This window comes from Dicentrarchus labrax, unplaced genomic scaffold (assembly GCF_905237075.1).
Source record: "Dicentrarchus labrax unplaced genomic scaffold, dlabrax2021, whole genome shotgun sequence".
NCBI classification, from domain to species: Eukaryota; Metazoa; Chordata; class Actinopteri; family Moronidae; genus Dicentrarchus; species Dicentrarchus labrax.
Window position 1 is genome coordinate 24,366,786 of NW_026136704.1, and position 27,005 is coordinate 24,393,790.

At 38.8% G+C, this 27,005-nt stretch overlaps 2 protein-coding genes across 14 annotated transcripts; one reads left to right on the top strand and one right to left on the bottom strand.

Moving 5' to 3' along the window:
* The first annotated feature begins 4 nt into the window (after positions 1-4).
* slc47a3 (solute carrier family 47 member 3) lies at positions 5-7,240 on the top strand. Of its 2 annotated transcripts, none has more exons than XR_007884380.1 (17): positions 5-300; positions 944-1,045; positions 1,136-1,204; positions 1,292-1,440; positions 1,570-1,612; positions 1,986-2,030; positions 2,522-2,619; positions 2,717-2,814; positions 3,827-3,940; positions 4,035-4,102; positions 4,236-4,344; positions 4,648-4,723; positions 5,639-5,708; positions 5,838-5,970; positions 6,126-6,220; positions 6,308-6,443; positions 6,708-6,851. XR_007884380.1 is itself a non-coding variant. In XM_051397408.1 (17 exons), exons 1-17 carry the CDS (start codon positions 169-171, stop codon positions 6,908-6,910), a joined length of 1,647 nt encoding a protein of 548 aa, XP_051253368.1. In that variant the 5' UTR covers positions 5-168; the 3' UTR covers positions 6,911-7,240. The 2 variants fall into 2 exon arrangements, 1 of the variants encoding a protein (XP_051253368.1); XM_051397408.1 differs by having other exon boundaries at positions 6,308-6,350; positions 6,708-7,240.
* slc47a4 (solute carrier family 47 member 4) lies at positions 7,149-17,750 on the bottom strand. Of its 12 annotated transcripts, none has more exons than XM_051397402.1 (17): positions 17,545-17,750; positions 11,300-11,401; positions 10,969-11,037; positions 10,715-10,863; positions 9,943-9,985; positions 9,767-9,811; positions 9,516-9,613; positions 9,324-9,421; positions 9,094-9,207; positions 8,926-8,993; positions 8,718-8,826; positions 8,550-8,625; positions 8,377-8,446; positions 8,078-8,210; positions 7,885-7,979; positions 7,651-7,758; positions 7,149-7,547 (listed from the first exon to the last, which is right to left on the bottom strand). In XM_051397402.1, the coding sequence occupies exons 1-17, from the start codon at positions 17,650-17,652 to the stop codon at positions 7,242-7,244; spliced, it is 1,791 nt and encodes a 596-aa protein (XP_051253362.1). In that variant the 5' UTR covers positions 17,653-17,750; the 3' UTR covers positions 7,149-7,241. The 12 variants fall into 12 exon arrangements, with proteins under 12 accessions (XP_051253362.1, XP_051253363.1, XP_051253361.1 ...); XM_051397403.1 differs by lacking the exon at positions 11,300-11,401 and adding an exon at positions 17,098-17,199; XM_051397401.1 differs by lacking the exons at positions 10,969-11,037; positions 11,300-11,401 and adding exons at positions 16,767-16,835; positions 17,098-17,199.
* Positions 17,751-27,005: the final 9,255 nt, after the last annotated feature.

Consider the following 27,005-nt stretch of genomic DNA (forward strand, 5'->3'; position numbering starts at 1 on the left):
CCAGCAGACTCACAGGAAGTAACTCCATGTGGGTCATATGCTGATCATTCACATTTACAACAGCTTTGACCGAGATCTGGACTGTGGCCCTGACAGTAACACACAGCAACACACAGCAACTTACAGCAACTTACAGCGGTGAACAGAGCAACAGTTAGCGGCTGAATCATGGAGAGCAGCACACAGAGTTCACCTGTTTCTACATGGAGTGAATGTTTTGTAATAAAACGGATCCGCATGTTGGTCCCTGTTGGTTTTAAGGCAGAAGTAAAAGAGTTGTCTAAACTGGCCGGACCAGTGGTAAGTAGGATGTGTTTAAATTAACTGTCACTGATCTATAATCTAAATAAAACCAAGTTCGATTTACATTTGTTTTCTGTGTGGATATGGGCTGCTGTTGATGAAACTAGCAGTGGTGGAAGAAGTATTCAGATCCTTTAAAGTACTACAGCACCAAACTGTAAAAAAAAACACTCTGTAAAAAGGAGATAAAACATTCAAAATGTTACTTGAAGTGAAAGTGAAAGTATAATAAAAAAACAAAAACTTAAAGTATTAAAAAAATAAAAAGTATTATTATTACTCACTGTTGTGGAGCTTTTTAGTTATTTTGGATTGGACAGTAATTATTTTAATTACAGATTAATCTACTGATTACTATCTCCATCAACTGATTCATTTGTTTGTAAAAAATCAGAAAAGAGTAAGAAATTACATCACAAACTTATTACACAAATTAAAATTATTGAAATAATTTAAAGTAAAAGCAACACATTTTCACCTTTGAGTACTTTAGTGAACGAGCTTCCACCACTGGAAGCTAGTACCACTCATGTTGAAGTAGAACAAGAAGCCCACATCAGTACCAGTTACTAATAAACTAATCAATATATTTTTGTTGTCCCAGCTACTTTTTTGTTCATTATTTTTTTTCTGTCATCAGATTATTTCCCAGCTCATGGTTTTTTCTGTGAGTTTAGTTAGTACCATTTTCTGTGGCCATCTGGGGAAGACAGAGCTGGCCGGAGTGGCTTTGGCCATAGCAGTAAGTACAATATAGTAATGTTCTTACAGTGAAAGTTAAACCAACAGAGCCACAGAACATTACCCACTAATGCTTGTGTTATATCCACAGGTTATTAATGTGACAGGCATATCTATTGGATCTGGTTTGTCTGCAGCTTGTGATACTCTGATTTCTCAGGTATGAGCCTCAGGCTGTACTTTTCGTCAAGTGCTGACAAAGGTCTAGTAATAATAAAAAGACTAAGACAATTCTCTCTGGTGTCAGATCTTTGGGGGCCGTAACTACCTGAGAGCTGGGGTCATTCTGCAGCGGGCGATCCTCATTTTGAGTCTGGCGTGTTTCCCCTGCTGGGCGATCCTCATTAACACTGAGTCCATTCTGTTGGCTGTCAAACAGGATCCAGAGGTGGCCAGGTCAGTTGTGTCAAAATTCACTTCTCTTCTCCTGCTTTAGTTTGTTTTATTTTTTTATTTATTTATTGTTAAAAAGAGTTTATTTCAGGGAATATTTCTTGTTGATATTGATTGGAAACCTCTCTCTAGGTTGTCTCAGTTGTATGTGAAGATCTTTATGCCAGCACTTCCTGTGAGTATGTCAGACTCCTCTCAGTGTTTTCTGTGAGGAATTTACTTGTTACACAAAAATCATTTTAACCAGTAGTCTTGACAACTGAACTAATCTTTTTAGAAACTTTAAGGAAGCTGTCAAAAATCTCACCGTGATTCTTAACAAGAGACCGATTGTCAGAGGCTAAGGGGTCAAGAGTACCACTGGTCATACATCAACCAAAGTGTTGGTTTGAACCAGTAACAGTAATAACAACAAAAAAATAACACCAGCACACCTGTGTGGGGTTCTCTGAGTGATAGGCGGTTCTAATAAAAATGATATATTGGTGTCTGAGTCCACATATATACAAATTAGAGATAACTCTTTATTTTTTTCTTGCTCTGTCTAGGCTGCATTCATGTATTCATTACAAACAAGATATCTGCAAAACCAGGTAAGGCCATTATTATGCAACATGAAGTTACCCCTTGAAGAGCTGAAATAAGGCTTGGTTGTATGTAAGAGATGTCACATAGCCTACAATTTGCTTCATTTTATCCACAAAAGTGGATCAAACAGGAACATTCTTTTAGTCATCCCTGTTTTTATTTTGCTCCAGGCTGCATGTTGATGTGAATACAGTGTGTATTGTCTCAATTCAGATGGCAATCAGGTCAGGACTTCTTGACCTTAAAATAAATGTTTATGAAACCATAAGCCTCCATTTGATTCAACTTTTTTATTTTATTTTGTGTTTGTTGATTTTGTAAAATCAGTAAGTGCGCAAAACACATTTCTTGTCCAGGTGCTGAGGCTAAACTCTGTACGGTAGATTCTGCTGCCTTTTCAGGCCCAAACTAGCTTTTCAAGGATCTACTGCAGTCATTTTTGGGTTCTCACTTCACCAGTGTCCAATAAGAATAACATGTGCCACGTCTCTTTCAGGGCATCATATGGCCACAGGTAATCACAGGCTTTGTGGTCAATATTCTTAACGCTCTTATCAACTACATCTTTCTTTACCCATTAAAACTAGGAGTAGCGTGAGTATTGCTCGTTGAACTGCACATCAGTCTTTCAGTAACATCATCATTGGTTAATTCAAATAACCAACATCAAGCAACAAAATACTCTTTACAGAGGTTCTGCTGTTGCCAACACCCTTTCCCAGTTCTCCATGGCTGCCGTTCTCTATGCTTATATCATTTGGAAAGGTCTTCATAAGAACACCTGGGGAGGTGAGTACAACTTTTGCATTGGAGTAGAGTGACCTGGCATATAATCAGTTGTTTCCTTCAGCGTGTGTTAATGAGGTACTACAGCGATAAAGAAAACTCTGAGTGGTAGGGTTGTGGTTCCATAAAGTTGTTGCTCCGGAGTCAAGACTCTGAGTTTTTGAAGTGATTGAACAAAGTTTTATATTAATAAATGCATAAGTATGTAGTGATTCCAGACTATTTTGTCATTTCTAATACTCTTGTATTAAGCTATCTGACTGGAAAACAAAACATTTTGTAGACTGTCTTAAAGGTGTTTCAAGAAAACAATAACCACCCATCATCGGAAACAGACCATTATTCATTTAAGGCTGTGTGTACAATATGTTGTCAGAAAGAGCAATAACTGCACCTCTTCCTCCATTTTAATGTATAAAAATACTTTACTTTATCTGATAGAGGAAAGTTTAAAAGAGTAAAGCAAATATCTGAGCTTTGGAAAACAAATAGAATTCTCAACAACAGTATAAGATGTTTTCCATATTGGATATCCTGAGGGCATTTATGCAGATGGAAGTCTTCACCAGCTCGTGTCACTAAACTGAAGTCTGAACTAAACAATTATCTGACCACAGGTTTCGGTCTCTTCTTTGCTTTCCCATTTAAGAAATCCAAGAATATGTAGTAGATTTTAAATCAAATCATCAGCCTGAACATCTATTGTCAGAAATGGAATATAATATTTCTACTAGTTATAGTTTCTACAGTAACCCAGAACAAACAAACCAAGCACTGGCTGCAGATAGGACATTTTCACGTGTTTCACAGCCCGTTCTCATTCTCAGGTCGTCAAATACTGATGCGAGCAGTATTCAGTTAGTTGCAATCTGCAACCTCACCGCTAGATGTAAATTCTACACGCATTACATTCTTTGAAGTAAAACTAATTTTGTGTTGTAGATGGACATGTAGACTGATTGATGAAGTGACTGAGTAATTGAATGATTTATTGATTAATTATTTAATTGCACAGGATGGTCTAAAGAGTGCCTGCGGGACTGGCGCTCATACATCCACTTGGCCATCCCCAGCATGATCATGTTGTGTGTTGAGTGGTGGACGTATGAGATTGGAAGTTTTCTGGCAGGTAATGTTGCTTTAGTATCCTCTTTGTGGTTTTAAAGCTTTTGTGTGAACTAAAGCTCATCTAAAGTCTAACAGCTGTTTGTTGTTATTTACAGGTCTAATAAGTGAGGTGGAGCTTGGAGCTCAATCAGTTGTATACGAACTGGCAAATGTTGCATACATGGTAATTTCCCTTATATGAAATAATATTTTATCTACCAAATACTGAATACAAATCAAGTAGTTATTGTGTGAAATAATTCAACTATTTATTCATGTGGTGTAGCACCATGTTAATGTAGTGTATTTTTTATTAGTTCCCTTTGGGTTTCAGTATAGCAGGCAATGTCAGAGTTGGAAATGCCTTGGGAGCTGGAGACACAGAGCAGGCCAAGCTGTCTGCGAAACTGACCATGTTCTGTGCAGGTCAGTATGCTCTTAAATACTATTTCTGTGCTATATGTTCAACTCTTATTAACATGACACATATTGAAGACGATAAGACCAGAATTATTATCATATAAATCTAATTTCATACTTTCACCTCCTTTATCATCCACTTAAGCATTAAGTTCCCAAGCTGCTCCAGCAGAGCTACTCACTGGCCGATAATAGGGGACTGTGATTGTCCTTTGTGTGAATATATTGCATTTACAGAAAAGGAATCAATTCATCACCTTCTGAATGCTACAACTGATAGATAATTAAGTCTGTTACTCTTTATCACAGTGTCAGTCTCTCTATGTTTGTCGGTTTTCATCGGGGGCCTGAAGGACCATATCTCTTATGTCTTTACATATGATGAGTGAGTATGTGTGTAACATATGTTTTTGTAACCACATTTGTATTTATTACCTTAAAATAACACAGTGTTTTCCCAGGGTGTGTTAACACATACAGAGTCAATGTCAAGTGTGAGAGAGATAATATGTCTCACGTGACCTCACCATCATGTCAGTTATTACCTACACAGTAAACGGTGAACTTTGCGACCCATATTCTTTAACTTAACGCTCCTCACAGTTGTGCTCAGTTACGCTGAGTAGAATCAGTGTGGTTATCCTTAACGTATGTGTTTGTAACAACAATTGTATTTATTACCTTTATAAAATAAGTTATTTTACAAAGGTGTCTTTTCCCAGTGTGTGTTATGTTAGCACTGACACCTGCCAGAGGGCAGCCATTCTAAAGCCCCATGTCCAACAAGAGGCATTCAGATGGCCTCCCTCTGACAGGCATCTGCACTGCCCTGGAGCTACAAGTAACCGGAGGAAGGCAACCTTCATACATGAGGCTGTTTAAACTCCAGTTTGCCCCCAGCCCCTGCCAGTCCCTTGCACTTAACTTGACGCTTAAACTAAGTTTGACCCTGCCAATTTGCTACATGGTCACTGCTACTTGTCATTGAATGTTAACACATACAGAGTCAGTGTCAAGTCTGAGAGAGCTAACAGGTCTTTTAAATGACCTTTCACCATTATTTTAGTTATTGCTTACACAATAAACTGAACTTTGCGAACCCATATTCCTTTACATATTAACTTGAGGTCAAGGCTCCTGACAGTCGCACTCAGTAGCATCACTGTGGTTAATGGCAATTTACTGATTCCTCTTTGGTCAACAATGCTAGGATAATATAATATGTCACAGTGCAAAAATCTAAAAATGTTATTGTCATTTCTCATGTCAAACTAAACATTTTGAGTCACTCTTCTTTCAGACAAATTAGGGAAAGGGTTGCTGACGTTATATCTTTTTATGCTCCATTTGTCCTCCTAGATGCAGTATCAGTAAGTACCTCTGTCATTCTGTCCAATTAGGATCTCGTGACATACCCATGTATTATTGCATTTGCAAAACAATACCGTGTGCGTTTCTTGTCAAGTTTAACCACATCTTTATTATGTTTGTGTGACTAGGCTGCCTCCGGAGGCATTATAAGAGGAGCAGGTAAACAGAGAATTGGGGCTGTTTGCAACATTTTGGGATTTTATGGTGTTGGTTTTCCTATTGGAGTGCCACTGATGTTTGCAGCCAAATTAGGAATAAAGGGTAAGATTTACAGCAGAGATTGTTTTTTAGCCTTCAGCTGTTTTGACACATTGTTACCTAACTAGTAGTGTCTTTTTTAAGATAGAGTTTCACCACAGCATCAACATCTGCTCGCTATTTTTAAAGCAAGATGTAAAACTCTCTATTTCCCTCAGGTCTGTGGACAGGCTTGTTTACCTGCGTGGCTCTGCAGTCCTCATTTCTGATTTTCTACCTGGTAAGACTGAACTGGAAGAAAGTGACAGTCGAGGTTGGTATTCAGAGTTAAATCTTCCCATTCTAGAAAGCCTAAGGCTACTTCTTTATGAATAAACATTAAACATTGTTTTTCTTCCAGGCTCAAATCAGAGCGGGAGTGTGTGGGAGCTCCACAAACACAAGTAAGAGATTGTGCAGCTACTAAAGCATTTTATACCTCTAAAAGCATCTTCAGCATGGGACACTCTTCCTCAGGAGCCAGTCTAGACTATACTGTAAGTGGTACATTGATAATGCTAAATGATGTATGTAGCACATTTTAAGTATCTGCAAAAGCTAAGGACTATTGACACTCTATTAATGCATACATCTAAAAATAAACCTACACAAAATGTTAATAAGAATAGTTTAATGTGAATAACTCATTTTTGACCAAAAACAATGCCAGATAGAATCTTGTTATTCTAGTCACAATGTAGTATTTTTTTTATTATTTTTTTGTGAAAACATTACAGTCACATTTGCACTTGTATGTCCAGGTCCCCAACCAAATGATTCAGGGAACTCACAGGAACAAACAGACACCATGAACCTGGCTGAAACTGAGGAGGGACCAGCAGTGGAAGAGGAGCTCCCTTACAGGACTTTGGTTCTGCGTAGGGGCCTAGCTTTGGCTGTCATGTTATTCATCCTGGCTGCTGGAATCATTATTAATCTGCTCATCACTAACTTGGTTACATGAACATGACAATTCTGTTGTATTCAGTGGAGAAACTCCTTAGCCACCAGGGCACAGTTAAATGCAGATGATGGCATTACAGGTTGTCAAAGCAGGACATGCTGAAGAAATGCAAAGGTGCAGATGAGCAAAAAGTAGACAGAAAGTGAAATGATCCAATGATTTGATGTGTCAAAGCAAAATATTCTCAAACCACTCATTCACAAGACTTTCTAGTGAATCGTGCTAGTGTTGTCGTGCTGCCAAAGAGAATGAGTCAAACTAAAGAGAGTTTGACAACCTCTGTATTTAATACATTAAACAGAAACATTGTGGTTATCTTGGACTGTAAAAGTCAATCTGACTCTTCATTTGGGACCAATGCATGGGGGAAGATTTGATCAGGAGTATATGTAGTGTTAATCCAGTCCAAAGTAAAGTTGGCCTCTGAAAGCGGGGTCTGGGGCAAGGGCACGAGGAAGTGCACACTCACTCCCACGACCAGAAGTGCAACTGCTGCAAACATAGTAAGACCTCGTCTGAGGATCAGCTGGGTGGTGGAGAGAGGGCCACCCTTCAGCTGCTGGACCCCATGTCCAACCTGCGTCTCCATGGTCCCATCAGGGTGCTCAGTGCTCACAGACATGTAGCCATCCACTGACTTGGGAGAAAGACACTTTATTTATTACATTACTCTTTTTGGTTGAGTATGAAAGGGATGTTCATTTAATTATTGCTTGTGTTAGGAATAACAAACCACTTACACTCCCATTAGTTGCTGTCTGGTCAGCAGTGTTGTTATCTGCAGCGTCTGACAGGACATCTGTGCTCAATAATGTCATGTGAGTGTTTTTCTGTGCTCGGTCCACAGCCTGCAAACAAGCAGAAACAACCAACTACTTCCAATTTCTAATTTTCTTACATGTAACAAATTGCTTTTTAAAGCTCAGCACTTATTTCTCTAGAAATTAATGTCTACATTCTGAAGCTTAGCATACCTCCTCTGTCATTTGTTCCCAGTTCAGCTTAAAGATGACAATGATGTAGAAGGTAGATTGCAAAATGACACAAATGAGCAATCCCAGCCAAAAACCTGTGGAGAAAAAGACAAATTAGTCTGTCAAGGGCACAGCAGGATTTGCTTAAAACTGCTTTTTTCAAATGACAAAAAAGGTCAATTCATGCAAATACCTAGAACTCTCAGTTTTGCGAAGAACATCAAAGTAACACTCAGTGAAAGTCCTATGCCGTAGTATCCAATGAGATTAGCCACAGCTGGTATCTTCTGTTTGCCTGTGCCCAAGAAGATGCCTGTGCACACACACTAGGATGTAAACAGACAAATCTTTAATTATTATGCACTCTTACTCCATTAGTCACCATTGGGGTTGTTCTGGTTCTGATTAGATCAATATTTTATATTTGACATGCTTTTTGTAGCTAAATGCAAAGGTAGTTGTTGTGCTGACAAGAAAAACTATAAGACTCACCACAAGTCCATCAAAGAACTGAAGGAAACAGTAAGCATTCATCAAGTGCGAGACCAGACTTACGATCTTCCTGAAATAAGGTTTTCTAATTTAGATCTAGTTTTTTAAGACAGTTTTGCTATGTTGCAATACTACATCAACAATCATAGAGTATTAGAGATATTTGGACTCACTCATCAGAGGTGAAGATAAAGCCAATCACTGTTTTAGTAGAGCCAAGAACAGTACCTTCAACAACTGCAAAGCTACCTGGAAAAGAGGAGCTGTGAACTCTTCAAATACTAGAGAAACAGAAGCACAATTCATGTAAACTACAATATTGGAAAACAATCCTAACTGACCTGCAAGAGTAAGGGATACCTTGCTGCTGAGGATCGCCCTGGCAGTGTCTCCTGCACCGAGAGCATTTCCCACGCGTGCACATGCTGCAGCTTGAATACCAAGAGGGAACTATGGATTCAGTATTTCAGAAAAAGTATGAAAAAGAGTTGGCTCCTGAGTTCAAATAAGAGAAAGTGAGAATGTAACACTCAGACGTGTAGTTAGTACCATGTAGGTTATGAAGGCCACCATTATCACAGCATGTTGGGCTGCCAGCTCATCTTCACTCAGCATTCCTGATCAGCAGAGACAAAGAAGAAACAGTCATGACTCAAAAAATTGTTTATGGTTAGATAATAAAATAAATGGCTTACTGATATCTAATATTTCGATTACCTGCAAAGAATCCACCGAACTCATAAACCCACCACTCAAAGCACTTCATTAATGTACTGGGAATGGCCAGTTTCATGTAGGAGCCCCACTCCTGCAGTGATTCTATAGACCAGCCTGCAGGGGGAGAGAGAAACTTACTTATGTTGAGAGAAAAATGTGAAGTATGAACAAAGTGGTCCATGAGATCATAAGGTCCCCACAGATATATACTAAATATAACTGCCCCTCACCTCCCCATGTTGTTACATGGAGCCTCTTCCACCAAATGTAAGCAAACAGAAAAGCACAGATGTAAATCTGAGACAGAGTATTGGCTGCTGCAGAACCACTGTAAGACAGGCACACAGACACATTGATATCAGTGTGTAGAATTGTTTTATTCAGATTTAAAATGCTATACTGAGAATTGTGAATCAACCTACCTAACACCCAGATCCAGCCAGTAAAGAAAGATGTAGTTTGTTAGCACATTTGCTATGTTTGCCATGGCAGCAGTGTACATTTGTGGCAGTATTATACCCTGAGTACACAAAAACCACACAATGTTATTACAGCCACTTAAACCTTTCCCATCAGTAATTAAATTAGCTTTAATAAGATTTACAACATTTGCATACACTAAAAGAAGATATTACAGAATGGGATCAAGACAGACAATTGGACAGCAACACACCTGATTCTGCAGGTAAGACACCTGAAGATGATGTAGAAACATTGCCTATAGAGAAAGATTGTTTTAAAAAGGGTTTATAATTTTATTTAACAGCCAATTGCACAGAAAAAACACAAAATAATAATTGATGACGTGCTGAATTTTCACTTAAAGGTGAGAGAAAAGTATCGACTCACTGGTACTGCAGGAATGAAGCCTGTGATATACAGCTGGGCTATTCTGAAATCAAGATGCTGTATTCAGTTAAATTAAAGACCAACAAGCCGGAAGTATGGAATTGCCCTATTTAATGAGAAACTATCAAGTTTAAGCTGTATTAATAAATTATTATTTTTAATAAAATTGAAACAAATGACTGAGTTACATGAATTTGCTCATAGTGAAGAACTCACAAAGAATTGTTACCCAGCTCTGCAGCTCTATAGACCTTTTTAGTTGTTTTTTTTTTAGCTCATTGTTCTGGTTTTACAACCATTAAACCATTGCATGGTTGACCATTTATCTATGGTCAACCATGCACCATGCACCATGCAGCAGCAGCAGCAAGCAGCTGTGTTTACATTAACTCTGTTAATCCCACTATACTCTACTTGCCCAGAACCTAAACAACGTTAGTGAGAAGCGAGCTAAAGATTAATTTTTTTCATGGCTTGTATTGGATTTTAAAACTAAGGCACAGTATGTCGAAACTGAGACTACTTTCAAGAATGTGGAAGCAGGATTAGAACAATTAAACTGTGATATCAACTTCATACAATTGGTATTGATTGATCAATACTTGGAATACATATTCTATGCTGAATCTGTTCAGTGACTCTGAGGAGACTAGAAATGATTCAAATGCAGAGGTGGTGTTTGTTAAAGTCGACAGGAGGAAAAGTTCTCACTGAATTCCATTCACGGACAGAGGCACTGAGTTTTACATGCACATTTGCTGCTGTTAGTTACCTGGTCACCTCAGGGTCCTGGCCCAGGCATAACAGGATGGCCTGAGCATTAATGAGGAGGCCCCAGCAGGGCAGACAGAACAACAGCAGGATGATGATGCCCCGCTGAAGGATCATTCCCACCCGCAGCAGGTTCCTACCACCAAATGTCTGCACAACATAATTAACATTTAGAAAAGAGGGCAGTGATAAACAGTAGGGGTCAATACAAAATTCAAGTGTATTATATGATTATATCAAAAGGGTTTTCCACACCTGAGATACCAAAGTATCACATGCCAGTCCCAGACCATACCCTGTTGCTGCAGTGGTAACATTAATGGTCTGAAATAAATATGAAACATACTTGAATGAGTCTGATTTACGCTCGAGGACTCTGATGTAACCAATATTTCTATGACTCATAGGAGTAAATGTACTAGATATTGATTAAACCATCAGGTTTTTGAGAGAATTGTAAAAGCTATTATGGGAAGGTGAGTTTACAGTTGTAATATTAAATTTTCTCCCATAAAATTACATTTCCACCTGTCATTTCATCATGTTAGCCTCCACAAGTCTGTAGAACATACAGATGAGCACTTACAGCAGAAGCTAATCCATAGCCAGCCATCACCTTATTTCCCAGACGCCCACAGAACATTGTAACCACAAATGGAAGCAGGTAATTGAGGATTCGAGACAGCAGCTGCAGAAAGACAAACATCAATGTATGGGGCAGTTGATACAGCTACCAGGTAACAGGTAATATATTGTATATTACAGTAAACACAAGTTGCAATTAATTAGCACTCAGCCTATGTCTTTGCAAATAAGCTACCACACTGTCATGACTTTGCCAGGTTGCAGCCACCGTTCAGCCACTGTTTGAAACCTGCCAAACATTGTTATAGGTCTATTGATTTCTGCTTCTAAGTCTCAGAGACCAAAGTCTGTTTTCCTGACATCTTAACCTTTTCTTTGGCAAAGAAAGACGGTCATCAATCTTCTGTTGTATAAGTCAGCTTTTCAGCGGGGACAGCCTCAATCCTCACAGTCCCTTTCAGACAGAGCAGGGTATGTAAACAGAGCCGGTCCTTACCAGAGGCCCTGTCATCCTCAGGATGTGGTACAGTTCCTCTCTGTGGGCCAGGGGAACCCTGTGGCGCACCCACCTGCAGAAGAAAACCTTGTCACTGAACCCCTCCATGTCCGCAGGATGAGATACCAATTCAGGTCCCTCTCTTGAAGTGTCAGTCTTTTCTCTCATGAGCTTATCTTAGTTGCTCTCCAGGATGTTCGAGAGGATGGAAATCTCGCTGTGGTCACAGCTGCCCTGGAACTGAGCCAAGGCCAGCTCAAACAAGGCAGACTGTAAAAACAAGAAAAAGGCCTGCAATAACAACAAAGACTAGGATGAAGGACTTTGGAAACAGTAAGTGTTTTGATCTTCACTGGTTAAACATGTAAAACACAATTCACTACCTCTAGTTCAATCTAGGTCAATAAAGAGATAATTCTGCTGGAAGAACATCATCAGGTTTTTCATCACTCGAAAGACAATACATTAACAGAATGTCAAACCAGACTACGGGCATTGTTCGAGACGATGTAATCATTTATCCCTTCGGAGCCTTTCACATATTTTGGAATTGTCTAACCTCCAACTTATTGGTCAGAAATAATAACAGACTGTCTCAGTTCAAAGAGTGATGATAGTGTCAGTACAATATATTAAGGTTATATATTATCAATAGAACTTAAATCTCAAAGAAAGCGTTAAAGTTAAAGAGACTTCAAAAAAAGTAGAGTGGATAGCAATTGTATAATAGATTTATTACATGGAGACATTGACGTTAAATATGTGAATTGGACATGCATGAATATAGTATTACAAGGACAAATAATTGGCACCCTGCCTTGTCTTCAAGTGGTTCACTTTGTCTTTGGTCTTTCTACAACACCAATGCTGTCTTTTTAATTACAAGTGGGGAATTTATCAAACAATGAATTAACCTCTAAACACAAAATATTACTCCAACCATTAATTTACTTCATTTTTATAATCAAACCTGCCTCTGTTTTGCCACTTTCTGTCACAAGAGTCTAAAATTGTCTAAAAATGTTTTTCTGGCATTGAGCACAAACAATGATTTTATGATCAGAGCTCTCAAGGTTACCCAGACACTTCTACAAGCACAGTGGAGAAAATTTTATCAGTACTATTGATCCAGTCCAAAGTAAAGTTGGCCTCTGAAGGCAGGGTCTGTGGCAAGGGCACGAGGAAGTGCACACTTGCTCCCACGACCAGAAGAGCAACTGCTGCAAACATAGTGAGGCCCCGTCTGAGGATCAGCTGGGTGATGGAGAGAGGGCCACCCTTCAGCTGCTGGACCACATTTCCACTCTGTGTCTCCGTGGTCCCACCATGGCAGTCGGTGCTCACAGATGTGTAGCCGTCCACTGACTTCAAGCGGAAAAACATCATATTTTATATTTAAGTCATAAGGAGAGCAAGTGAGGTAAAACTTAAATGAAAAGTTGGTATGTTTGACTTAATTTTCCAATAGAAAACATTGCATACAAAGCAAACTAGAAAGGTCCATTGATAACCGTGTGAAAAAAGCTATGAAAATCAATTTAGGTTGTTAGTGTTAAGAATAACAGACCACTTACACTCCCATTATTTGCTGTCTGGTCAGCTGTGCCTAATAATGTCATCTGTGTCTTTTTCTGAGCTCGTTTTACAGCCTGCAAACAAACCAATAAAAAAACTTAAATGCCGATTTTCCTTATTCATACACTTAACAAACAGTCATTGAAGTTTGCCAGATTTATCTCAGCTGTTAAAATAAGACAAATTCTGTCAGTACATGTAAACAGCTGGGGCCCTGCATGATCCTGATTGTTAGATTAGTGGGTAGCATACCTCCTCTGTCATTCTCTTCCAGTTGAGCTTGAAGATGATGACAATGATATAGAAGGTGGACTGTAAGACGACACAAATGAGCAGTCCCAGCCAAAAGCCTGCAGAAACAAAGATAAACTAGTCTGTCAATGGCACAGTAGGCTTCACTTATGATAACCTGCTGTTCCTGTACAGCCATTTATTTGTCTCAAACGTCCATGAAAGTATCACAACATGGTCACTTTGTGCAGTCACCTAAAATTCTCAGTTTTGCGACAAACATTAAAGTAACGCTGAGTGAGAGTCCTATGCAGTAGTATCCAATGAGATTAGCCACAGCTGGTATCTTCTGTTTGCCTGTGCCCAAGAAGATGCCCGTGCATACACACTAGGATGGAGAAAAACAAGTTTCTTATTTGACATACGTGAAGTCCTTTTTACATCATACTGCAAATAGATTTTGCTCTGCACACAAGACAGGCTGGTACACTCACCACAAGACCATCAAAGAACTGAAGGAAACAGTAAGCATTCATCAAATGGGAAACCAGACCTATGATCTTCCTGAAATGATAATTAAGATGGCGTCTTTGAGCAGTTGTATTCTAATAATTATAGCATTATATAACGTGAGTGCAGCTGTAGAGACTCACTCATCAGAGGTGAAGATATAGCCAATCACTGTTTTAGTGGATCCAAGCACAATACCTTCAACAACTGCAAAGCTACCTGGAAAAGAGGAGGGGTGAACTCTCCAAATAGTAGAAAATGTTGAAGGAATTCAACACTGGATGTGCATTCACTGATACAGGCTACAACAACAGAACATGTTCCTAACTGACCTGCAAGAGCGAGTGACATCTTGCTGGTGAGGATCGCCCTGGCAGTGTCTCCTGCACCGAGAGCATTTCCCACACGGGCACATGCTGCAGCTTGAATACCAAGAGGGAACTATGGATTGATCATTTTAGAAAGTATGAAAAAAATACATTCAGGAATCACAAAGCATGCACACTAATACACAAAAGAGCTTCTCCTGAGAGTGTTCAAAAGCTAAACCACAACTTTAATTTGTGAAATTTATTTTTTAAGAAATCTAAACCTGAGATCAGAGAATATATAATATACAAATATATGGGATTATTTATTTATTATTTATTTGATAAGTCACAAAGATGGGGTGAAAATAAATAAGTGTATACTTCCCCTTACTTCTTTTTTGAACATGTAAGATTTAATTTCTTATTGTTTATCAGGATATATTTATTGAGATTGTGTACAGGCTTATCGTTCATTTCATTTTAATGTTGTTCTTTCTTTTATTTTGTTACAAATAAAATAAATATGAACAAACAAACAAAAAAGAGAAGAGTTTTAATGTGATAATGTGAAGCTCTAACTAGTTAGTACCATGTAGGTTATGAAAGCCACCATTATCACAGCATGTTGGGCTGCCAGCTCATCTTCACTCAGCATTCCTGATCAGCAGAGACAAAGAAGAAAAAAACAGCCGTGACTCAAAGTCTCACATGCTAGTTTGATCAAATCAATAAGCCTAGAGATGTCCTGCTCATCATATACAAATGGGCTCAGTGTGACTATGAAAACATTTGTATTACCTGCAAAGAATCCCCCAAACTCATAAACCCACCACTCGAAACAAGTCATTAATGTACTGGGAATGGCCAGTTTCATGTAGGAGCCCCACTCCTGCAGTGATTCTATAGACCAGCCTGCAGGGGGAGAGAGAAACTTACTTATGTTGTCTGAAAAAGATGTATGAACAGAATGATTCATGAAAGCATAGGGAATCCATGAATATGAAATTCCTCACCTCCCCATGTCGTTACATGGAGCCTCTTCCACCAAATGTAAGCAAACAGAAAAGCACAGATGTAAATCTGAGACAGAGTATTGGCTGCTGCAGACCCACTGTAAGACATGCACACAGACACGTTGATATCAGTGTGTAGAATTGTTTTATTCAGATTTAAAATGCTATACTGAGAATTGGGGGTATACCTACCTAACACCCAGATCCAGCCAGTAAAGAAAGATGTAGTTTGTTAGCACATTTGCTATGTTTGCCATGGCAGCAGTGTACATTTGTGGCAGTATTATACCCTGAGTACACAAAAACCAGATGATGTTAATACTGCTACTTAAACCTTTCCCAACAGAAATGTAATTACATTAATAAAGACAACATGTTTTGATGTAAAGGACTTGTGTGCACCTGGTTCTGCAGATAAGTCACCTGAAGCTGGTGTAAAAACATTGCCTAAAAGACAAATACAGATTAAAAACTTGTGGCATTAAGGTTTATGGGAAAATAGTTTCTACGTACATACATCACTGAAAATGTGTTGCATTTCCAGATAAAGGTGAGAGAAAAGTCACAACTCACTGGGACAGCTGGAAGAAAGGATGTGATATACAGCTGGGCTATTCTGAAATCAAGAAGCTGTATTCAGAACCAAAGTTGTATGTATAATAGTTTAATGTGATAAGTTCAAACTCATTTATTTCGACTGCCAAACAAATTATTCATGGCAAGAAAAATTTGCCTTTCAGGAAAAATAATATTAAGAAGTTATTGTAAATAGACTTAGCAACCCTGAAGAAGTGTAATGCTAGAATAGTGGCAAGTGTGAGTGTACTTTCTTATAGTAATATAGACTTTACACAGAATTGGTAGAGGTCATTTGATCAATACTTGGAATACAGATTTGCAGTTAATGTGGAATCTGTTCAGTGACTCTGAGGAGACTAGAAATGATTCAAATGCAGAGGTGGTGTTTGTTAAAGTCGACAGGAGGAAAAGTTCTTACTGAATTCCATTCACGGACAGAGGCACTGAGTTTTACATGCACGTTTGCTGCTGTTAGTTACCTGGTCACCTCAGGGTCCTGGCCCAGGCATAACAGGATGGCCTGAGCATTAATGAGGAGGCCCCAGCAGGGCAGACAGAACAACAGCAGGATGATGATGCCCCGCTGAAGGATCACTCCCACCCGCAGCAGGTTCCTACCACCAAATGTCTGCACAACAGCAAAAGAAATGTTAATCATTTTAGAAAGGAGAGGAATACAGTTACAGTTGGGATCTGGAGTCAGTGAAGTTGAGGGTCAGGGTAAAATTGCGTAATGAAAAGGGTTTTTCAAACCTGAGATACCAAAGTATCACATGCCAGTCCCAGACCACAACCTGTTGCTGCAGTGGTAACATTAATGGTCTGAAATAAATATGAAACATACTTGAATGAGTCTAATGTACGCTCGAGGACTCTGATGTAACCAATATTTCTATGACTCATAGGAGTAAATGTACTAGATATTGATTAAACCATCAGGTTTTTGAGATAATTGTAAAAGCTATTATGGGAATGTGAGTTTACAGTTGTAATATTCAATTTTCTCCCATAAAATTACATCTCCACCTGTCATTTCATCATGTTAGCCTCCACAAGTCTGTAGAACATACAGATGAGCACTTACAGCAGAAGCTAATCCATAGCCAGCCATCACTTCGTTTCCCAGACGCCCACAGAACATCGTAACCACAAATGGAAGCAGGTAATTGAGGATTCGAGACAGCAGCTACATAAAGACAAACATCAACCATGGTGATACAGCTACCAGGTAACAGGTAATAAATGATAAATTACAGTAAACACAAGCTAGCATGATCTTTGTAAACGAGGTCGTTGTCACTTTGGCACGTTGCAGCCACTGTTCAGAAATTATTCAAAATCAAATGTCTTGCAAACGCTGATCTGATATGACTGATTTCTGCTTCTATAACTCAGGCACAAACTCAATTTTTCCTGACATTTCAAAAAACACACTTTCATCAATCTCCTGTTTTATAAATCAAATTTAATTTATTATTAATGACAGCCTCAACCTCACAGAGCAGGGTATGTAAATGGAGCCAGTCCTTACCAGAGGCCCTGTCATCCTCAGGATGTGGTACAGTTCCTCTCTGTGGGCCAGGGGAACCCTGTGGCGCACCCACCTGCAGCAGAAAAGCTTGTCACTGGACCCCTCCATGTCTGTAGCATTCGATTCTAATACAGGTTTTTCCACTGAAGCTTCGGTCCGTTCTGTTCACATGTGTATCTCTGATGATCTCCAGGGACAGGATTCACCACTGTTCTGTTAAGGATTGCAACATCTCAAAAGGTTACTAATTAATTCACCTGAGGTTAGTTTCACAAATTGTACTCAAGTTTGACACAGTGGAAAGAAAGATGACAAAAAAGTCTCATTATGTAAAACAGCTATTATGGAGAACTGGGTTGGACATGGTACAGAGTTCAGCTTATGATTCAATGCATGTGTTCTAGGTGGATACCAGAGGTGCACATAAATGCTATTCATAATTTAATTTCACATCGAAATGCAGTTAAATTTTAATTTCCTTGCATTCACTGAGTGAATAATTATATGGTGAATGGCAGCCACTGCAGGAAGCATACTAAATAACCAAAACCTGCCTTCATTCTACCTCTGTGTTGTGACATATGATATGTGCACAGACAGAAGGTGTGAAGTAATGATTATTCATGAACATCTTTTGCATTTTAATGGCTGCACAGGTTTGCTTTGAAGAAGTGAAATCAGTCCAATCAGTCTCCATCAATTCAGGCAGACATGTTTATTAAAGTGTTTGGGAATATAAAACATTAACATGTCATATGAGCAGTAAAGGTTAACTAGTCAGTGCTCTGGCAACATCTAAAGTGGGATGCAGCCCTCTGCTGCTATCAGGCAGAAACCCCATTCGGCTAGCCATCTGTAGCACAGTGATAGCATATATCAGTGCAAGTATAAGCTTCCTGTTTCATGGATAGCAAACATACCTGTGGTGCCTGGCTAGAGAATACATTTATGATTTTGTCTCATTTTGTCAAGCTTTCCAGAAGAGCTGCCTCAAAGATCTCCATACAAAGATTATTTCAGCACTAAGCTATAAGTGATTATGTGTTTGGTGAATTCATCTCTCCTCATTGACAGGGAGGTGACAGTTCAGTGTAGTGCATCCATGTTCTCCACTGGATGGATACAAAGGAAAAAAATTGGTTCTATAAACTCAAGTGTGTCACGATGATTGCTTCTCTCATTGAAAACCAAAGTAAAGGAAGAAGCCTTGAAATAATCATATCCCCATGGTGTACACTGCTAACACACACACACACACACACACACACACACACACACACACACACACACACACACACAATGTACTTGCATCATTGCCCACTTTGGAAAGTTGTACCACCCTTCTTTCACCTTCTATCCAAAAGCAAAATTGGTGATGTGACCAGTTTTTTCCCAACCAGTATGTGTTTCTGGCAAGATGAGGTTGCAATAGGTTTCACAGAAAGAAACAACATATGTGGCTGTTGAAATCCAGCTAGAAGAACTAGTATTTGGATTCTAGAAGTTGAATGGGAGCCCATGTGCTATTCTTTTTTTTACTGCAATACATATATTTAAAAAAAAACTATATCAAAAGACTGATTATTTTTTGCTGGACAGGAACCAGAAGAGAAATACCTTAATAATACTAGAATTAAACTAGCTTTGAAAGATTAAACAAATGAGAATAATATTAATGTCTGATTTATTGATCTCACCATATCAGGAAAGACAAGTCAATTCTAGCTGTAAAAGCTGATAACAGTGAAGGACGAGCAAAATGTGGAATTTCTGTTCATTCTGCTTGTCCTCTTAGAGGCTTTCAGCCTCAGTTTGAGAGGCAATGAGCTCCCTTTAGTGTGACAACCCAAAGCCCTCCAGGCTTTATGTGGGCTAAATCAATCAGGCTGTTGGAATGAGTGCCACAGATACCATGTGCTGCAGCGTCAGTGATTTGTATCTGTCACTTGCTATTTTCTTTAACACTCTTCCTGCCTTTGTGTTTGCTGAGTCCATCGGATGGCACCTCATATCTCTGCTTCCCTATATCAGCCTCTCCATGACCATGTTGCAGCCTGTGGTCTGTATCGTCTTCCTTGGATGCTTTCCCCTCTCTCTCTCTCTCTCTCTCTCCATTGGCTCTGCCCATCCAAACTTTGTTGAACAAGTTCATTTTAATCTTGATATGAAATATTGTTCACTGATGCTGTCTGTATGTCGATATTCCCGTGCTTACTCAGTGAAACAGCAATGCCAAGTCTAACTGAAAAAACATGCACAATTCTTGATAGCCAATATGTAAGTATTAATAATAAAGAGTTAACATGGCAGGTTTAGTCTTGGCTTTCTCTCTAAAGCTGTCTAAATGTTCGCAATGTAAACAGAAACACTTAGGAAAACAGGAATGAGTTAAACACTTACGAAACAATACTTTCATTTGTTCCGTGATATAAAAGTAACGAATTAGGAAATTTGTAGTCTGACAGATATAATGTTTATCAAGTACATTTCTTAGTTTAGCGCATTACAATACTAACATTTGTTAAGTAGCAGAAAACACAAAGTATCCTACAGCTGAAGTTGATGGGAATGTCATTAATTGCACAGGTATTTGGACACATTTTAGTTTTGACCTGATGATGGCGCACAAGGTTAAGATCACCTAAGTTACTACCATTCATTTATTTAAATCTTTTCCAGCTGTGAACAGCTATTCCATGTCTTTTGTGCATTGCATTGTAGGAGACATTGTGCATCAATAGCACACTCAAAAATGTGTTGTATTTAGTATGTATAAGTGTTGTTAATTATGTTTTCATTAGTGTATAATAACCTGAAAATAGCCATTTTTATCTACAGAAAGAGAGGGACCTCGTCTACCATGTTGAACCGCCATGTTACAGTAGCCAATAACAAACAGACCAAACACAGGGTCTTTCATGTTTTTCACTACCACTGTAGTTTCTCCTAGACACTTGGAACAGGAAGGTGAAGTGAGGGTGTTGCAATAAGCTACTACAGCAAGATGCTACTAAATCCTACACACTGGTCCTTGAAAAGTTCCTTTTTTGTGTTTTTTTCCCCCTTTTATCAGCATGGGGAAACTCCAGCTCCTTATCACTAAGCAAAGTCATATAGCCCAAAACAAAAGATGCTTTCTAAACTTAACCAACTACCTTCAAATTAAAAAATTAATCAGCCAGGTTTGTGGGCTCATCTTGGATGAACAATATTTGAGCTACAGCATCTCATTTTAATCCTGCTTCTTCCTAAAAAGCATTTTTTACTTGAAAAACTGTGTACAGCTGCACTGCCTGTGTTCTCCAGGTGGATAAAAGGATTAAGAGCCAGATCTTTCTTTGAAAAGTTATTCAACTCATGAAACACATTTAAATGAATTACCTGGCACGTACTTTTTATTCATTGGGTTGTCCTTTAATTATTCACTCTCATTGTGTCTTTCACAATATAGTGCTGGTAAAACACATCTTGTGTTAATGAGCTACTAAGTTGACAGTGCTCTAGGTAGATATCTTAAATAAAAGATGCCTGTATTTGCTATCCTAGATTTAAAATGACCAATTAGAGAAAAATAAATTAAACAGTAATTGTAAAACTAACCTGAACATATAGTAGAATCCTGTTTTTTTACATTGTGAGATGTATGGCTGGCAGTTTCCAAACAAATAATGTCACTGGTTGAGCTTCTGTTTCCAGAAAGCTATGAACCAGCCTCTCCCAGAACTGCCAGACCTTTACGTTCAGTTAAATATTGATGACTCTGGTTAATGATGGCACTGTAAGTTGTGAGCTTTGCTATGAAGGGACACAGTCTGTCACATCTGATACCACTGTGAGCAGTGATATGTGGCTCCGGCATCTGACCCACTCTTCATGAAGACATTTTAGATAATTGCTTTCTCAAATGCAATCTGAAGATTATTTTTTCCCCCCTGAAAGTATTCTGTGGCAGCATATTTCCAAATTCTTCGTAATTTCTTGTGACCCAGATCTGAATTCAGGGGTGTGTTGCAGACTATATAACAGGATTTTGTACGCATCCAAGCGACCAAGCTTCCAGCTAATGCTATGGCCTCCAGAATAATTTGGAGACCTATTTTTAATCTTGCTGCAGTGCACCCCCTTGTTCATTTCCTTGACTTTCACCTAACAGCTAAACCATTTATTCCAGCGTCACCATGGCTGCAGACAACTGAGGTCAAATGATAAACTACAATAAGTCTCATAACCGATCTCATGACAAATGTAAAGCTGCTTAAAGTCATTTTAAAGTAAAATTAATTCAAACAACCACGCAGAGCTACAGACAAATTTCAATATATCAAGATGTAATATTAAACCAAGCCTGGGCTGAAAAGTAGAGTGTTGCCAAACCAGCTTTCCAGTGGTACAAAAGTTTATCTCTGTCTCTCCTGGCTGACCCCAGGTATGTGCTTTGGTTAAGAATGTGTGCAGTGTTATTTACACTATCTGAGACTAGTCCTTCTGTGTCAAAAAACAGGCTTCCTGACTCCAAGAAATATCTCTCTCTCTCTCTATCTCTTTCCATTTGTCTCTGGGCTGCTCTGGACCGGACTGTTGATCTATTCAGGTTTTAATGCATTCCTCATCACTGCCCTGGCATCCAAAAATCACCTGCCAAATCACAGGACAAATTAAACCCCAGTCGGCTGTTTTGGAATAACAATAAGGCTGATTCAGTGGTACTGCTGCTGCGCAGAGCTGGAGGTCATGCTGAGTGTTAAGTTGCTGCTAGGTAACTGACTTGTTTTGTATTGCAGAGTATAAACTGCATGAACTGAGGATGATGAAGCATTATGTTGTGCTATTTGTACCAGTATTCTACATGTGTTATGTTAAATTGATCTAATGCAGTATGCCTTATAAGAAAAGTGTTGTTATCAGTGTTTCTAAGAATATCTTCAGTACAGCCTAGTATAGCTGCAGTGCTATATTTGACAGGACTGCGTCTCTGAGGAATGCGTCAATCAATCCCTGGGACCAGAATTAGCACAGACACTGACCTTATTCATTTAATATAGTTCATAGAACAACACAGATACATGTTGTTACATAGATTGCCATGGTTTGGGGCTTTTGTTTAGTTATTTCCTGTGTCTTTAGTAACCTCACTTTCTGTCTTTGTCTGTTTTCCTACAAGTTTTGATCGTCTGCCCACCCCAAATGGTTTTTCCTGTGTCTAGTTATCCTCCTCCTCACAAAGTCGTATGTCCTGTCATTAACGCTTTTCCTTGACCTCAATGGAAAACATGAGGTCAAGGACAGATGTGAAGCAGAATTCAAAGGGAGTTCGGAAAAGACAACCGCAGTGCTAAAAGAATCTGACGCCACTGTGTGTTCCTTTGCCTTCGTTGCCATATTAGGCAGCAATGCGTTAAACATACCTTGTCTGCCATAAACCCACAAAGAAGAAGAAGCCTTAGTTGTCACTTCTTCTTTGTCTGGATGCCAAGTGTTCCAGCACGTTTCCATGTGTGTTTCCATGTGTTTTTTGTCTTGTGTCTTGGAGATTCTGGATTCTTCTTGTTTTGACTATTACCTGCCTCATTCCTGTAAACTTTGACTTTGTGTAATAAATTACTGTACTGCACCAGACCTGCCTCAGTAGTCTGCATTTGGATCCAGTTCTCTTTGTGTTCCTGTTACCCAGCTTGACAACTATGACACAGGGAGAAGTAATGTAAGAGATGTAACATATACAGACATTTTCCACAGGAGCCATTTTGACATGAAATAGGGTAAACACAGATGTTACCGATGATACAAATTAAGGCTCTGTTCCATTTAGTGTAGCAGAGCCTTTCCAACATGCACAATAGCAGCACCCTGACTCTGTTTGGCCTGAATGGAAGGAACCTTAATTAATATCGTTGCTTAAACCTGGAACAAAAAAAATAAAAGGTCTATTGAATTTGCAGCCCTTTTCGTTGTGGCACCTCAGCTATTTTTTTTATTGACAGCTTATTGCATGCTGGGTGTCAGATGTGACCGACCCCTATTAAATACAGATTCTTCATCAATGCCATTGTCAAATTAAGTGTTTCAGCTAAATTAAGTTACATTTGTTCAGTCAAAGTAATCCACCATTACATATAGTGCAATACCTGGTACATGATCTTGCCTTATTTATCACTACATGTAAATACCATGCAGGTGGTGGATTAATATGAGAACTGGTAATGGGAGACAGTTAGTTAGATCGGTACATCCCTAATAATTTGCAGCAGTCCTAAAACTCAGTACAATAACAAATGATAAAACAATCGTCAATGCTTCTACTATAACCTCAGCTGTTTTCCTCTGTTTCTCTTATCTTAGACTCCATCTTGAGATAAAGTATGACATGATCAAAAGCTTCAGAACAGCCACTAAATGGATCTTGTGGTGAGACTACACTTGCTGTAAAATGCTGAAATTGCTGTTTCCACAGTCAAGATTGATCCTTAAAGCTGGTTTTCTGCTTCAAGAGACAGTTTCTTGAAGAGTTGTTTGCCTTTACCATCATTAACACAAATGACAAAGAGGTTGGAAATCCCAGATGAAGGTCCAAACACAATGGTTCAATTCAGTGCACACATGTGGTTCTCTTGTTTCTTGAGCACCCAGTTGATTAGTTAAGTAGAGACAGTAATCTCTTACTAAAGAGTCCCAAAGGAAAATTATCTTGATTGAAGATATTGATCAGCTGTTGTGACAAAAGAAGGAGCATTTTTAACTCTGATTTCTTCTGCGCAAACGAGTACACGAGGGAGAATAGGGACACCAATTAAGAGGACTGTGAGCCAGAAATGCTTGCTAAGTTTTAATCACTTAAACTTAAGCTTGCAGTATACGAAACCTGTAGTCCTTCCTTCCACAGGGGAGCAATTTCTTGCCTGTTTTCCCAGACCATATGTTGCTAATGATGTATAATGTGGCTTGGAGAATCACAGCTCCAGCTCATTATATCCGTATATGTCTAGGGTAGGATGAAATACTTTATACAGATTCAAGATAGAGGTCATTGTCCTCGTCACCTTCACTGCGATCAAGAGAATTCATCAACTAGATAAAAATTGCTCATATTTTCGGGATCGGTTATAATCTGCAACTGTTATGTGGTCATTTTAAACAGATACAGGCTCAACAGGTGAATACTCAGAGGTGTATAGTAACGAAGTAGATGTACTTTGTTACACTACTGAAGTAGTTTTTTTGAGGATCTGTACTTTTACTTGAGACTTTTACTTTTACTCTACTACATTTGAAAGTAAAAAAATATATACTTTTACTCCGTTACTTTGACGTTTGCCACCTCGTTACTCGTTACAAATTAAAATAGAAATATAATTAATCATCAATGGATTATCTGGAATGGGCGTGTCCGAGAGGACAAGAAGAACAAGGTACGGTACTCTCGCGAAGATTAGAGGTAAGGGCGGGATGCGCGGGGTGGCGGAGATCAACATGGCTACCTCCGCAGTTAATGTTGATGAGGAAGACACGGAAGACGTTACCACACTGACAGCATCTCCTTGGGGGAAAATCCTAAAACATACAGAATGAAGTGCCTCTTGTGCCACGAGACACTTGATTCACTCACTCTACATGTTTCAGGTGTTTTTTAGTTTTTGTTTTATCATACCACATCTGTTTCATTCACCTGAAGGTGAAATAAAGAGAACAAGGGGAGAACCATTTTTGGTTGTTTTGCTTCTTTTTATGCGTACTATAAAAATACTTTGTACTTTACTTGTACTTTTACTTTGATACTTGAGTATATTTTTTCACAAGATACTTTTGATACTTAAGTACATTTAATGTGAGCTACTAGGTGACTTTAACTTTTACCAAAGTAATTTTCAGTTATGGTATTTGTAATTTTACTTAGTTATTTTTTTCAAGTACTTTATACACCTCTATGAATACTCAACGTGTTTCTGGCGCTTATGTATTTTATATAATTCATTCAACCTCTGTTTGCTTCTCAGGAATACATTTTCAGTGATGCTGAGATTACTTTAGGCAACAAAACATAAACAATATAAACAAAAAGGAAAAAATTATAGAAGATAACAAAAATAATGATCTACCATGAATTGCAATTCAACTCAATTGTATTTGTATAGCGCCAAATTTATAACAGAAGTTATCTCAGGACAATTTTCAAAATAGAGCAGGTCTAGACCTAGACATTTGATTGAACATAGGTTGCTGTTGTCATACATATGTGTAGTGAACAATTAGGCTAGTTATTGCAAACAGATGACTCGTAACAAAGTCCATTTAGTAGCCTACTTGTTGGAGCAGATGGAGTTTCATTATCATGAATCTGTAGATGTTTTTCCACTTTTAGCCATAGTTGCTTTGTCGGTCTGTTGGTCATCCACTACCAAATCCAAGACTGAAATATCATAGTCCCCAGAGGAAGAACCCTTGTGACTTTGGTGATTCATTTTCTCCAGCGCCACAAAGGTTGGCATTTTTGCTTTTTAGTGAAATATCAAATATGTAAGGCCATGGAATTTGGTTTAGATAATTATGTTGCTCTCACGGTGAACTGTTCCATACCTTTCTATCAAATCAGTCATTCCCAACTAGCTCAACTATTATGTTTTGTGCAAATTTGCAAATGTTATCATGCTAACACGCTACACTAAGATGGTGAACATGGTAAACATTATAAATGCTAAACATCAGCATGTTAGCATTGTCAGTGTGAGCATGTGGCATGCTGGAGTTAGAATTTAGCTCAAAGCACTGCTGTGCCCAAGCACCGTCTCTCAGAGCTGCTAGCATTGCTGCAGACTTGTTTCTGAGCAGAACTTCTCATCCATTTCATTTTGAAAGTTCACACTTGACCTTGGAAACAGCAGCCAACAAAATACTCTCAACACTATTAAATGGACCATGTGGTGAGATTACTTTGTCGGTTGTTTCCAAGGTCAAGAGCGAACTGTAACTCAACAACTCAATATCAACACACTCTAGATGTGTGCATGCTTGGAATTGATGGCTCCTTATATTAACATTGCTGTCTGTGGTGTAGCACTGGGCAGTGAATGGATGACTGATTTTATTTCCAGCAATCAGTACAGGCTTGTAGCCATTTATTGGTTAAGCAGCAGTGCTGCTCTGATGATTAGGGCTAACAGCTGTTGCTGCTACTATAAAAGCCAGTCTCCCTAATGTCTGAAATCTAACAGTGCTAAGTCTAACTGCCAGATTTATAGGTCAGGTAGTTAGCAGTAGTAAGTGAATGGTGAAAAAAGGGAAAGTTGGAGTGAGGTTTCTAAGTTTGACTTTACATGCAAGGCTAAGGATATCGCAGGTATCACTCTGATGCCCCACAGTAAAACTCCTGAACTTGAAGCATAAAAAAGCTTATCGTAGGTGATTCAGCTTCCATCTCCGGAAATCAGAGGCATGGAAGGAATAATAAAACACACCTGAAGCAAAAC

Coding starts and splice junctions, on each gene's coding strand:
- slc47a3 (XM_051397408.1), top strand. CDS start 169: ATGGAGAGCAGCACACAGAGTTCACCTGTTTCTACATGGAGTGAATGT. Junction 1,441..1,569: donor CAGGATCCAGAGGTGGCCAG/GTCAGTTGTGTC, acceptor ACCTCTCTCTAG/GTTGTCTCAGTTGTATGTGA. Junction 4,345..4,647: donor ACTGACCATGTTCTGTGCAG/GTCAGTATGCTC, acceptor TCTTTATCACAG/TGTCAGTCTCTCTATGTTTG.
- slc47a4 (XM_051397392.1), bottom strand. CDS start 11,962: ATGAGAGAAAAGACTGACACTTCAAGAGAGGGACCTGAATTGGTATCT. Junction 9,422..9,515: donor TGGCTGGATCTGGGTGTTAG/GTAGGTTGATTC, acceptor CCTGTCTTACAG/TGGTTCTGCAGCAGCCAATA. Junction 8,211..8,376: donor AGTTCTTTGATGGACTTGTG/GTGAGTCTTATA, acceptor TTTACATCCTAG/TGTGTGTGCACAGGCATCTT.